At 41.8% G+C, this 15067-nt stretch overlaps 1 protein-coding gene across 5 annotated transcripts in view; it reads right to left on the minus strand.

The window, feature by feature from the left end:
- Positions 1–15067, minus strand: part of MOB2 (MOB kinase activator 2) — a 113907-nt gene that overhangs the window by 6914 nt on the left and 91926 nt on the right. For all 5 annotated transcript variants that reach the window (XM_017811926.1, XM_017811911.1, XM_017811935.1 and 2 more), the window contains exons 2-3: positions 4253–4413; positions 3010–3103 (exon numbers count right to left, since the gene is read on the minus strand). In XM_017811926.1, the coding sequence (XP_017667415.1) occupies positions 3010–3103; positions 4253–4413 (255 nt within the window). The remainder of the gene's footprint in view (positions 1–3009; positions 3104–4252; positions 4414–15067) is intronic.

The raw sequence follows: 15067 nt of genomic DNA on the forward strand, positions 1-15067 counted from the left end.
GTCAGTTGGCTGGAGCTTCTCTGAGATATTAAATCCTTACCTCAAATATTTAGCTGCAACCAGTGTTTCTAGTGCCAGCAAATACTTTAAATGTAGGACTGGGTATTTGCAGTGCATTTGAATGTAAAGTAACTTGACAACCAACCTGTTCTCAATAGTTACTTCTCAACCTTAAATACAAAAAGCCTTCCTTAAGTGTGACCAGAATGGTGTGATCCAAAACACATCTTCAGGAACTGGACAGGGAAAACATAAAAGTGGAACAGAATGCAGACCTTCATACAGAACTACCTACAAAATCAGCACAGGAAAAACATGGCAAACTGCACCCTTATTCCAAGGTACTGTAATTCTGTGGTCATCTTACATAGCTAGATGGTATTTTATTCCAAGGGACCTGAACAAACAGATCATGGCCACAGAAGGTTTACGTCTGGAGTGTCCATCGGGTTAACCAGTAACAGACACTGACATTTAGGTGGCACTCTTTACATACTGGAGACAGGTCAGAGGCACAATGAACCAGAGCGACTCCTGTTTCTACAACAGAACAAGCACATCCTTACCTTACTGCATTAGGTTAAGATTTTTAATTAAAAAAAAGAAAGGGGTGGGGAAACACTGTCATACTCATAACTGGATATGAACAAATGAGCATCTATGAGGCAGTTCTCCATGTTCCATTTAGGCAAAGCTCTTCCAAAAGGGAAGAGCTAGGAAAGGCAGAACATAAAGATGAGGATTTGGAGAACACAATTATGAACAGGGCCCTCAAAGCTGAACTGTACTGAGGTGTGTAGCTTGGTGATCTCACCTTGGTGTTTTTTTTCATAGACCCACACACCTGAGAGAATAAACCAATATGCAGCCTACAGCTTGCAAACATGAATCAGCCACCTGCCCCAAGCACAGGAAGATACTGAAATTGTTATGATTTAGCTACACACAAACCGTTTCAAGTGCTTTGCCCAAATGTAGACATGCTTCCTGTTATTCCCACAATTTTTCAGTTTTCCAAAACAAAGGACAGGAACATTCTGCTACCATTCCTCACCATTAAAAATACAGACTACAGCTGGAGCCGCCTACAGGCACTTCCTCTCTTTATTCTGCAGCACAAACTGCTTACAGAGAACCGTTTAAGAGCAGAAAGGAGCGAAACTACTGTAGGTTCCCTATCACCACCTCCTTTTAACCACTATTTCCCACCAGCCAAGTGGATAAACAGTTAAATTCAGTCCTTTGAACAGCCAGTGCTACAACAGGAATTTAAACATGAGAAAGCTTGGGAGCAAGAGTTAACAAAACACTCATCTTACTGATCACCATTTCTTATTTAGAGACATTCTGTCTCCTTTTGATAAAATCTGGGTCCAGCAGAGATTTATTACTTTCTGTTCCAGCTTGCTTTCAAAGTCCCTAGCATGGCCTTTAATTCTCTACTGACAGTTATCGTTCCAACTTTTACATGCAAAAATATCCACAGTACACTTTGCATTCTTCAGAGTGCTCTCAAAGAAAGCCTCTGATATTAATTTCAAGTGTACAAGATAGCCCAGTGAATTAAGCAAGGATTTCTTTCTAAGAACTATGTAATGATTGTCAGAGATACAATATAGAGTTCTGGTTCTGTTGCCTACATTCCCTGAGATATTTGATTGACGTACTATAACATTAACTGCTCAGTCTTCTGCTTTAAAATCCATCTCAATTAAATTAACCCCAGGAAATGCAAGAGGAGGGAAGAAAAGGACTATCAACACGTGTTGGAGGGAAAAAACCCCACAACACAACAGGCTTATTCATACTCGACTGGATCTCATATTCCATCATGTTGGACTGTGCTCATCAAGAGCAGGAGTTCATGCTAACTTTTTCTTATATTCACATTGTACAGTAAAACTATAAAGCTTTCTTTCATAACAGATAGCTAGTCAACGTTAAAAAAGTCTGCTAAATTCTACAGGTGGAAAAGTGCCAAGGCAAAACGTTTTCCTTACTCTTTGCAAAGCTGCCACTTGTGTTCTCTGTGCCCAGGGGCTCGGGCAGAAAGACGGTGGCTTACAGTCAGGTTAGAGATTATCTGTCAGCAGCCTGGTGCTCTGTCAGCATTCCAGCTATCAAAAGCACCCTCTGAGGTTTTCACAATTCGCTTATTCTCCCCGGCCTCCTATGGAATCCCAGCACTGTTACCAGTACAGACAGTTCTGCCTTGCCCTTGTTGAGGAATACATTCAGTGCAGGTAGCTCGGGGTGCAGCTGCAGATTGAGCTCTGGGTGGTGGGAGCCCCAGGCAAGGGGCTGTGAATTGCCGACCCTTTGCATAATAAAGGGCACGGGGACCTGTGGCCCAGCCAGGGGACTGGACACTCAGAGACACAGCAGGAGCTGATGACTCTGCTAAAATCTCCAGATTTTATCGTGCATAGACTGTGAGGGTATAAAAACCCAGGGTTTCCTTTGTTCCGGGTCCCTTCTCGGAGGCAGCAACTCGGGCTATTATTTTGTTATTTAGCTACTGCACCAAGATTTAATTGTTTTAAGGATCAGGACGTCTCAGACTCTGCTATGAGAAACCTGGGGTCGAGCCGGTAAGGAAACCTGGTCTGACAGTGTGAGTGTGGGGTGTGTAGCTGCGAAGGGGCCTCAGTTCCAGCTCAGGTGGTGTAAGTATGACTGCCAGAGTGGCTCCTGGATGGGTGGACCTGGAAGTTCCCTTAACATCCTTGTTCCCCTCTCCCTCAAGCACACACATGGTAATTTGCCTCTCTGATCTGACCTTATAAAACCAGCTCAGAGCACTCAAAGATTCTCATCCTTCTAGTCCTCCACAAAAACAGATTCCCACCGCACTTCACTGCTGAGGGGAGAGAAGACATGCACAGCTGACACATTCTCACCAAGTACAGACCTGCTGTAAAACACTTGCCCAATGCCATTCAGTACCAATATCCTCCCCCAGGCAACTCTGAAGACATGGAAACCTTGTAATTGTAAATATTGACTTACGTATTGCACACTGCCATGGTCTGACATGACTCTCCTGTACAGAATTCTGAGATTGTACTATACTGTAAGTTGATGTGATGAAAGAAAGTTGTTGCTGAAAAATAAACAAAGGAAATAAATTCAGAAGTAAAATACTTTCCAACACTGGTTATCCTTCAGACAATTATTTAAATAGAGCAAGTGAAGTGACCTCAGTCTTGAGCTTGCATATGAATTCAAACATGATTTAGCTAAATGAGCCTAATGATGAACTGCAAAACAAAGAGGTATATAGAATGAAAGGTCTTGTTTGTATTTAAGATGAAAGCACCATGATGCATCAGCTCTCATTACTCACAAAGCAGTAAGACTGGAAAGTGTCTCCATCATCGGCCTCACCTTTACAGTAGAATACTCTACTACAAGCTGAAGGCAAACAAATTGCTATGTTCTTTTGAAGTCAGACTCAGTATATAGTGGCTAGAAAAAGCATTAATAGTTCTCACAATACATCCCCTTGTAAAAAGAACCAGCATGAAAACTAGTACACATCTACTTCTTAAAAATCTCCTGAGATAATTTAACATCTTAGTACTTCTCACAGGGCACCTCACTTTTTCTTAACGAGTCTCTATCAACTTTCCTAACATGCAGTTTAAAGTAGTTTCTTGCTACTACCACCTACTGCTGAAAACATAAACAAGAGTGGGCCACAGCTGCAGGTGAGGACTGGCAGGGGAAGCACTGGGAAGTACAGTAAATCAGGACTGAGATGCACAGATACAGCGTTCAGTCACAGTAGTCAGTCCTGTGTCTAAGTTTCAGCCTGTCTACTGTTTAAATCCACAGTAGTTCCACCAAAGCTTAAAAGGAGTGGGGAGAAATCCAACCAAAAGACTTGCTTTACGTACAAGTGTTTAGAAACTACCATGTTTACAATGCTTCTGGAAGGCCAGTAGCTTGAGTTAGAAACATGCAGAAGCAGCCAGTTTAGCATCCAAAGAACATCCAAAACTTTAATGCCCTCAGTGCCACAGTGAGGGAGGTGGAAAGAGGAAACGATCAAGGCTTCCATGCTGCTGAGCACAGCTGCGTTGTACCTGAGACAATTTAATTACTATTCAGGGTATAATGACATGCATTACACAGTAACCATAAATAGTCATTGAGAGTCTCTCTAAGCACTGAAAACAGTAAAAAGGGTGAATGAATGCCTTCTCGGGAATAGACAGCAAGCTCAGAGCTGTATGAATGCAATACTCACTGTTGCTGGCAAGCCACTCGTTGAGGTCTATTTCTCGTGGTAACATCACTAGCTCCTTAAATTCGAAGTCAGTAATTCTGGATTTTGTGTATTCTGGCTCTAGGTAAAGTTTCTTCTCTTCTGGTGCTGGCTTTTTACCATTTGGCTTTCCCTTGGACTTCCTGCAAAAGATTAAAAAAGAGAGCAGCAAGGTTACCTTTACTGTTGAACAGCTACAGAAACCTGAAAGCAGCAGTTATCCAAACTCTAGTATTTGTTTTTACACCGTTCCTCCTGCATTCCCTCCCCTTAGCTCTTTTTTTTTCAAATCAAAATAAGCGATAGTTTCTTTAAAAGTGTATTTGAGCTCAGACCCTTTTTTCAAGTACAGTGGAAGTTTTAAAGGCGTCAAGAAACTTGAGACTGAGCTGCTCCATTCTCCATTGCCCTTTTGCCAGTTTAGGTTGCAAACCACTGGGAGAGCGACGGCCTCTCTTTATGCCTGTGCACAGTTGTGACAGCAGAACTACTGTTCTGAAGGAGCTACTCTAACGTGACTACCAACCTGCTGTGCCCTACAGTTAGCAGTCACCTGCAAAACAGGAGTCTGAGAGACAGCAAAAGCAGGCTGCTGCAAGATAGCTCTCAGCTGGAAAACCTGGTGCAGCTCATTCAAAGCTACAGCAGCATTCCTTGCTCTCCAGCCCTATGTTCTCTGAGATACCAGAAGCCTTCTTGAAGTGAGCATCTGTGACTTCAGCTAGAAGCAGTGATAACCACAAAAACACCTGTTTTCTCAGCTCCTAGGAGACCTGAGACAGAAAGAACCAAGTTCGTGTTTTTCTGAAAATCCTTTAAAATCTGAAAATCTGAAAATTCTGAAAATCCTTTAAAATCCAATGCATTATGAAATGACCTTCCATTTGGATTTATAAAAGTAGACAAACAATAATTCCATTAAATGCATTTATCTCCAGGGCATATTGAGATTTTTCATCTCCCATTTGTAAAGTGTTTGCTGTAATAACTGGAGTCTTCTCTCACTCTGTTTTTAACATCTTCAAGCTAGACTCTCAACTCAATCCACATTCCTGGACCAAAGAATGGACCTGGACCTCAGTCCTGGACCAGCAGGACCTCAGAGGAAGAACAGCGGGTCAAGCACTCTGGTCTTCTAGGCTATGTGGTCAAACACCCATGTGTTTCTACAGTTAAAAAATCCCTAAGCAGAGACAGAAGATCTATTTAATGGTGAGGGACAAGTGTAAGGCAATACTGGCTGTGCACTATCACGTGAATACAAGGAGGAGATGCCAGGACATGGTTAACATCAGGCTTTTTCGGTTAAAGTGTTTTTTAAGGACTGGTAAAGCCAAGACAAGCCCACCTTTGGAGACAACTGCATTAAGTTTGCTGTCAAAACTCATCTAGATCCTATCCAAAGGAAACCAACCTCACATTCTGGGTCTTAACACACTTTAAATAATCTTCCAACTGTGTGTTCCTGTCCGAGGTACACGCAGGCCTGACTTTTGCTGATCTGATCTGTTAATTAAACCCATCGTCCACATCATCCACACCACAGAAGGGAGAGACTGAGATGTGCCTTTCACGGGAAAGCAGTGCCATAACTTGGATCACCAGCACTGCCACTGTTTACTGTCTTGAACTTGTATTGAGTCTTGACATACTTGTCTCCAACCAGTAAATTAAGAGTAGAGGGACTTCTGGATTTTGGAAAGGCCATCATCAAGGAAAAACTAAGGAAAGCTTGGTGACAGCAGCACAATATACAGTTACACCGTCACGATACATTTACACAGATGTTCAGAAAGCACCGCAGGTCTCTGTCAGGGAACAGATGGTCACACTTTCTTTCCCTATGTTAATGACAAACATGGGTTTCATGGTTAGAGAGAAGATGCCTATGGCATAAAACATCTTTTTAAAGAATACAAATTCAGGATGAAAATAAACTAAATCCAGTATTGGTGAAGAGAAATTCAGTGCTCAACTCCTCCTGCACATCTCCTTTTTCCACAGTAGTGCATTCCAATTCAAGTGGAGCCTGCAAGATTTGTCACTTACATTTATTGAGTGAAGCAACCCGGACTAATTCTCACAACTGCTCTACAAAGGGATGTTTTAAGACATGTGAAGTCAGTTGTTCCTCAGCACAAAGCTCTTAACACAGAAGGGATGCTCAGTTAGACAACAGTTCCTGATTGTCAGCTAACTATTCCCATCTTCAAACACTTGCATTTGCTACATTTAGTGGTTTTTGGGTTTGGTTTGGGGGGATGGGATTCAGGCATTCAAGGATAATTTCATTTTAAAGAAAATTATAGCTCCAGTAACAGTCATGCAGAAAATACCTTCAACTTCAGAGACTGGTTTGACAAACCACATTAACCACACTCAGGGAAAAAAGTTATCAGTGAGAAGTAGTTTGGATAGAGTTTCTGTCTTTGCTGTAGTTCAGGATAATTAAACCAAGGGCCCCAGGTTAGGGCTGTGCCACATCAGCTAAGAACAGTCTTCTGAGAGGAGGTGGAGGAGGGAAGAGAGAGACAAAGAGGTCAAAGACAGTCTGTCATAGCCAGGCTTGGAAGGGAAACCACAGAAGGAAGCAAGACACTGGAGGCTGAGGCAAGCCTTCCATCACATAGGAATGAGTGGTGTGTGCCTCATCCTCACTTCAACATCTTCTCCCCATTTCATGAGAATAAAAATTCAACACTAAATATGTTCACAAGTTTGCTACTGCAAACAACCGTACATTATTCCTTTACAAAAACCAGAACCTCTCGCATTTCCACACAAATGTTAATTCTCTGTTAGATTAGTACATGCAGCCACTTCATGTCTTTTCAATAAAATTGTGTAAGTCTTTCCACAATTGCCTTGTACTGGAACTGGAGTACTTTAAACAGAAGCTTCCTGAAGAATCCCATGCTCTGCCCCTTTCCAAAGGTTTGGTTTGGTTTAAAAAGAACCTGACCCATGGGTATCATCACTGAACCTGCAAAATGCCCATAATCACTGCTATCAAAGAGTTTATTCACACCACAGAAACCTGCATATCACATCACCATGTGCCAGCACAAACTTGTTAACCTTTTGCAGCTGCTGAGAGCTAAAGCAAGACCACAGAAATTGTTTACACCAGTGGATTTTTGTGTTCTCTATGCAGTGCAGCTGGGACACTACATGGCACAAATACTGTAAGTAAAAACTAAAAAAAACCCTCCAGCCTTAAAAACATAATTTTGAACTGGATCATGCACACCCCCTCAATTAAGCAGAACTTAGTTTATATTGATTTACTCAAATTAGTTGAGTCATATTCACTCTAGGGTGTAAAGCTGTGGGTTTAGTTTCGAAACTATCAATACCAGCCCACACTTAAAGCACTTCTTTTACAAACTTACAAAGCTGAAGCGTACAGCAGTACAAAAAAACCTGGTTTAGAAACACAATTACACATGATTAAGAATTAATATTCTAGATGAATCAAAGCTCATACATTCACAGTTACCAGAATTACCAAATAGTGTAAAGTTTAGGAGTTAGCTTCCTTTCCCTCTATGCACCCCAACCTCTAAGTTCGCTGTTTTTTCAAAGATTTGTAAGAAAACACCAGCTGGAATCAACTCCAAAGGCACAAAGTGAAGCATCCATTATTTCCTTTGTTGTGAGCATTTAAGATGCCTTCCTTAATTTTTCATTTTATGTTTAAAGTACACAAATATGAAAAATTTTGAAGTGTCCAGAACGACTGTTCTGTTCAGGAAACACCAAAATCCATCACCTGTAGATGCTTGTTTACGGGAAAACATAACTAAATGTGATCTAAGACCACAGAAAGAGCGGTACCTTTCAAAACACAGCTATAGGCACCCCAAGTCCTGATTCATGTTTACAAGTGTCTTTCTTCAAAAATAAGTGAATTCTGGTAATTTGTCTTAACATGTCCATGTCAGATCAATTGTATCACCAAAGCAGTTGGAGGGATAGCTGTTATGCAGCTGTTTTCATGGTGTGTCAAGGGGACAGACCAAATCCTGTCTATCAGTGCTTAACTACCAAGGAAACAAACATCTTTAAGGAATCCAAGGAGACAGCACTCTGCAGTTTTTATTGACAGGCAAAACAGAGTACAAACTAATTCCTCAGACAACTCCTGGGATAGGTCTGTCTTTGGTTCTAGGGACTCGATTGAATATGATGCCATAGGCCAAGTCACACCCACGAATACGTTTCAGAGAGGGAAAAGTGATGGGAAATGGCAGAAGAGAGATCACTCATCTAAAGTCTTAGAAGAAGGTTCAGCAAACTGGCTCCAGTCCAAGACAGTACAGTCACTAATGCTCTTAGCAGGGCTTCCATACTCAGCCTTGTGTTCAGCTAGAAAACACAGCAGCTGGAAGCTTGCCTGGAGAAAGAGATGTGTAAGACACTCCACACCAAGTGACAGGCCCAGTGGTCTGTGATGATTTTTTTCCCTAGTCTAACTGCTTTGTTAAGATCAAGTAAAACTGCCAATTTCCCAGTTTTTTTTCTTATCCCATCTCAGTTAAAAAAGATCCTCCTCCTCTAATCTCTCATTTCCTTCTTGATCAGATGCTCAGCAGTTTCTTAGTTTAAAGAACTTTGCACTGTGGAGCATCTTTAAAGCACGATCCAAGTGTTTAGTTTCAAAACCATTTTGAGGGTATTACTCCCATTTCACAGCAGAAACTGGCTGTAAGGTTCCAAGTTTATTCATAGTACAAATGCTAAAGATGTGCTTCAGTGTAAAACAACATGGTTTGTTTGGAAAGAAGCACACGTGGAGCAATCTGGTTTAGCTGAAGAAGTATCAGAGACACAATGACCACTATGTGGACATGCTTGATAACCTGATGTGTAACTTTGGAATTGTACCAGGCATCCATGGTTCTGGTGCTGCACAGCTGATTTATTGCCAGGCTGATCACACAGAGGGAATGCTAGCGGTATTTTAAATGCCAAAGTTCCCTGAACTGATCATGCAATTTTAAATTATCTCTACCAATTCAGGATTTGTTTTTTTTTCCAGAGGAAACCAGCACAGCTATAATAATTTCTTGCTGTCTCGAGCAAGCTGTGTGGTTTCTTACACTGCATCTGAAATTGAAATCTCTTCAAAAACAAATTACGATACTTTGATCCTCCTCTCCTATCCTTCACATATAACTAACTGTCCTTGGGATGAGTGGCTATTTATTTTTTATTTTTTAAATACATGTAATCAGTGAGTTTTTTCTTTTCAGTGTGGTATATCAAAGTGGGTTTAGTACCAGAAATAAGAGTAACTGCAGAAAGTAAAAAACTTTATTTAAAAAAAGCCCCTATAGTGATGATGACGAGAGCTCCAGGCAAAATTCTGACCACTCTGTGCCTCGGGATCATGCACTAAAAAAGTCTTAAACACACTGATTTCTATTTGAAAATTGACAGACCAGGTCTGACAAGCCTAACACGGCAAATCTGTCTCCTTGTTTGCAAACGTTAAAACTAAAAAGTCATCTCAGGTCTGTGAGGATGAAAACCACCACAGATCACGAAACTTAAAGGACAAAGATGCATATTTTGTGATTAATGTCGTGTGGTTTTGTGGGGGTTATTTAGCAACTGTATTCCTTACACAAGGTTAACTGCTATAATCTTAGCAATCCCCAGCAAATCAGGAGAAAGCAGGTCTCAACTGCTGACAATCCTGCTGTGACATATTCCATTAGTGTTGGTCAGAGGAGAGCACAACCCCCCCAGTTCACAGCAATGCATGCAGAAGTGGCATAAAAAGAAAAAAATCTGTTTTAAGGAAGATCAAAAACACAGATGCCCACAGATGTGTCACTAAATTATATTTTAAAAAAATCACCTGAAGGTTTGGGGGTTATTTTCAAGTAACCTGGTTTGCACTTTACAATTTGTATAGTTCACAATCTGGAAAAGTTTGGGGTTTAAATGGCACATTTCCAACTAAAAACTTTTATGTGGATTACAGTCTCCAACAGCAACACCATATTCCAGGTATACCTCTACACACTGAACTACCAGATATATCAAACTATCTGGGCCTTCAATTTTTCAGCCTGTAATTTCTTCTTTCTTTTTGAAGTGTTGTGTTTTAAAATATCCTCCACTGATGAAGTGTTATAAAGTGAATCATTACTCCTGCCAAAAGCCACTTTCTTGGTAATTTGAGGATGAGGGTTGGCTTCTTAAAAGACAAAATGAGAGAGGCAGTAGGCCAACAATTTAACAGTGTCTTTTAGAAGCTTTGTTGTTGACACAACACAGTCTTTATGAACACTTTGTTTCAATTTTTCCAGTGAATAAGGGTTTTTATAATTTAAAATTAAAGGTATACTGGACATTTGCATTTTAGCTTCTCTCCTCTTCCCTTCTTTGGGTAAGGAGTCAAAGGCGATGTGAGTGGAACAAAATACAACACATTAAGGTAAAAAAATTCTAACAAGCAAGCTCTCCCCCTCTGATCTACTCCCTTTGCAGAAAGGAAAAATGCAATGATTTCAGCCATCCACAGAAGGCTTTGTAAGGAAAATCGGGTCAGCTGCTCACAGATTTACTTTTTACCTTTATGTTTTTTTCTGTGGCCCTTTACTGGAAAGAAATTATCAGTTAGTTTCTGGTTAGAAATGTTCTGCGTAAGTATGGGAGTCCTGAACCCATTCATAGCAGGAAGGAAACAGTTTTATGAGCTAAAATTTACGAGTCCTAGTGACAAGAACAATGAAGAAGCAGGTTGTGCCAGTTTTTACAGGTCAAGAACAAAGTCTTGAAGGCTGTCCAGTTTCCTACCTCAGCAGCTCACAGTCTTTTCTCCTCAGTTAAGAGCAAGAACTGGAAACTCAGAAGTGCTAGGCAGCTTAAAATCCCTTCTTGGTAATTCAGTGTCTTTATTTATTTGTATAGCATGCAAGAAAAGGGGAATAACAGCTTCATTTGAACATCAGTAGAGCTGCCCTTCCTTTGAGGAAAAAGCTAGAGATTATATTTGTATTTCCCCTCTTTCTTTAAAACAGCTCAAAATTAGCACCTCTGTGGAGATTTTTCTGCAATCCCATGTCCTGTTTTAACCCAGATCACTGCTAAGTCTTCAGCTGAAAGTGCCATGTGACAGCACACCCAGAACACAAATCCTGGATGTACACATCCACATGCAGGATTGGGGAAGGAAAGAACATCAGCATGGGAAGGGAAGCTGTGCAAGGTATTGGAAAGCAAGTCCAAATCCTGGTGCATCATACAGTACAGTTGTTCAAAAAGTGCTGTGGACAGTCCATTTCTCCTGGGCTGGGGAAGGGAAGGAGACTAAACTTTTTAAGACAGTCTCCATTCTGATCTCCTCTTGCCCCAGGTCTCTGACAGACTCCTCTGATCTCAGCTTCATCCTTCCCCTCTCCCGCCCTGGGTTAGCTCCAGGGCTTGGTTGCTGTGCAGGTCTAAGGGGGCTGCGCAGCATAAAATGTCTTTGGCAGCATTTTTGGCCCTGCTTCTTCATTCTTGTTCTGTTTTTAAAAGTTACTAATAGTTTATTCAAGAGGAGGAGGAAAGAAGAATGTACCCTACATGCCAGGGAAACTTTTTCTTCGGAATTCTCATAGTGGCTCTTGGCCTTAAAAGGGAATCTTTGCTTGGCCTCCGGATGCTCTGCTGTAAACAGTCGGTGCCAAGGCATGGCAGGCATGTTAAGGATGACAAGTGCCATAACATTATTTCGTAGTGCTGCTTCCCAACAGAAAGCCCAAAACGTTCTGTAGGGCCAAACTGAGTTCCAGCTGGTGCCGCTGGCAAAGCAAGGAGAACATGGGGCACCTGCACATGCCATGTCTCTGGTACATCAGGCCTTTCTGTTCCCTTTTGTAGGACTCCCACCCACCTACTGGAGAATGATCTGGAACGCAAGTCTTACAAGGAACAGCTGAGGGAGCTGGGGTTGTTTGGTCAAGAAAAAAGGAGCCTCAGGGCACCTTATCACTCTCTACAACTACTTGAAAGGAGGTTGTAGCAAGAAGGGGTTAGTCTCTTTTCCCAGGTAACAACTGATAGGACAAGAAGAAATGGCCTCAGTGTTTAGATTGGATATTAGGAAAAATTTCTTCACTGAAAGAGTTATCAAGCACTGAAGTCACTATCCCTGGAGGCATTTATGATGTGTGGATGTGGTTTAGTGGTGGACTCAACCATGCTGTGTTTATGGTTGGATTTGACGATCTCAGGGGTCTTTTCCAACTTAAACAATTCTACGATTCCACTCCTCTCCCTCCTTCCCTCCTCCCTTGCACATCACCTCACAGCACAAGCTCAGTGTTCGCCCATAATGGTGTGTCAGAGGCACATTAACTACACTGCTGAAACTGTTTGCTGGTGCCCAGGTAAGGCTACTCAGGATCCCCCATCTTCTCCTCAATGCAGCTCTGGGAAGAATGGCTGCAGAGGCAAGGCCAGGCATGCAACAGCTCAATTAATGCTACAAAAATGTGCACAGTGCATTCTTGTGGTAAAACACGCTGGACCAGAGTTTCCTTTCTTCTCTGGGCGTACCTGCCAGAACTCCTCCCCCAGGCAGAAAGGAGGTATCCAGCCTCTATGGCTGCCTTTGGGAAGGGTCTTCTGACTGTATAGTCCTTGCGCTCTCCCGGTTCCCCTCCAGACAACACACCTGGGAGAGGGGCTGTGTGGGACGCCAAGGAAGTGATGTCCAATGGGAAAGAAACGGATCATTTATTTCTAGGAGCCAGTGATGTAATTTAAAAGAAACAATTCAGCAGAAGAAACAAAATTACCCAAGCAAATATGCAGTTGTTCTTCATTTTGAAAGGTTCTCTTCTACCTTGGTGCCAAAAAGCCCGCACAAACCCAAACCTGGAGGTGCCAACATCAAGCCTCAACAAGATTCTTTTCCTAAGCAACTTACTGCAGTCAAGATTTCTGGTAATTTGTGAAATAGGACAAATCTCTCCTAAAGTTTATTTTCAAAAGCTCTGCATGGAGCCAAATAAGGTCTGTGGCAACAGAGATTCAGTAGGTCACAGATTAAGTGTTGCAACAACTAATTTATCCAGTGCTTAGAACAAACCACAAAGCAGAACCCTGCGTCAGAGGTGCCCAATCCTGAGCCTGTGACAGATATGGAGTGGTGGTTCTTGGCTTTGTTTTTGTTCGTTTTAAGTCTCCAGTTAGCAAACTGTCTGACAAAGGAAGCCAAAACTGAGCAGAAGGAAGGCATTAGAAGCACAGTATATGCTCCCCGGACTGCAACTCCTCCTTCCAGGGAATGGTGCTCAGAGCAGATCCTGGTGTGGGGCACTGAGGGACAGGAGAGGCCATCCCATGCTGACTCTCTAGGGCATCTCTGCCCAGCCATTCATCAGCTGAAAATACAGGCTGGAGTTCTGTGTTCTAGGGTTTGTCTTGTTAACATGCAGCTCATTTTAGTCCCCAGGCAAACACTCCAAACCCATTAGGCCCATACACAGTACCAAGATAAGGATGCTCCTGTATCCTTGTCTCCCTTAAAGGAAAAATGCCATTAGTATTCTAGCAACACAAGTGCTTCCTCATCATCCTCCACTGCTAAATATATTCCCATACTGCAGCTATGCAGTAGGACCAGAATTCATTTCACCTGGCCACAGATATCTCCATATGTAAATGTTTACATCTCAGCTAGTTCTCCAAGGACCTTTTGAAGTTAGCAGAGAGAGGTTTTTGTCTATAATGGAAAACATTTCTGTCCAAGGCAGAGATCTGTAGCATATCTTAAATTTCTTTAATTAAAACATACAGAGAAAGGAGAAAATTGGCTCTCAACTGAGAGCAGACAATGGCAGAGACAGAAAGCCTGGTTCCCTAACAAACACTGCACCCACAATGCAGAGCCTTGAGAACAAGTGATCTGCACCAAGATTTGAAAGCAACTAAGTTTTGGGGCAGCTTTTAACACCCTTTTCACTCCGGGGAAGATAAATAGAGATCTGTCAGGTTTATTATTATATTCAGAGCAGTGTTTTTTCAACAGACAATTAGAAATTCTGGAGGCCAGAAACACTGCTTGCAAAGAACAAGGAAAAACTTAAATTGACAAAAGAAGTTTTTATCTCTCTTTTAAGGCTTTTAGACTCTGCAAATGGAAAGAAAATGTGAATGTACTATAAAAACACCGAAAATTCTCGGTTAACATATCCATTCCCTATGTCTTTTCAGACACATTTACTAATTTAAGCAGAGATTTATCTAATCTCCTCTATTCTCCTATTTGAACACCAGAGTTATTTTGACTTCTACGTCATTACATTCAAGTTTTGGCAGCAACTGCTCCTCCTGGCTATTCCGATGCAGCCCCGTTATCTCTCTAGAAGAGCACATGCAGTACACTGTGGTCCACCTTTGTGGGGAGGGAGTTCACCAACAGAGCACATAAATCACTGCAGACACTGTTATCTTCCAACCCTGATGAAGTCTGTAGAGCTGGCAGACTGCAAAGCTATCTTTTTATTTCTAAACCAAGCAAGTTTGATTTGGAAACCTCATGGCCTTGTAAATGTGGGATTTCACAACATAGCTTGCACAGAGTTGCTTTTCAGGATAGAACTGTGCTTTAATTGCTGGGAATTATTTCACCATGGCAACCTGGCTTCAGCAATCACACTTCTTGCTATACAGCCCAAGATAGACAAACGCAGACAGTCTGCTCTGTTCAGAGAGTACCAGGGTGCAGACAGGTTTGTCTTTGTAAAAAGTTTTAGTTTTCCTCACTGCCTTTTTGCCTTGCAAGCTCTCTTC

The sequence above is a fragment of the Lepidothrix coronata genome, unplaced genomic scaffold (assembly GCF_001604755.1).
Source record: "Lepidothrix coronata isolate B3197 unplaced genomic scaffold, Lepidothrix_coronata-1.0 Scaffold1, whole genome shotgun sequence".
Taxonomy (NCBI): Eukaryota; Metazoa; Chordata; class Aves; order Passeriformes; family Pipridae; genus Lepidothrix; species Lepidothrix coronata.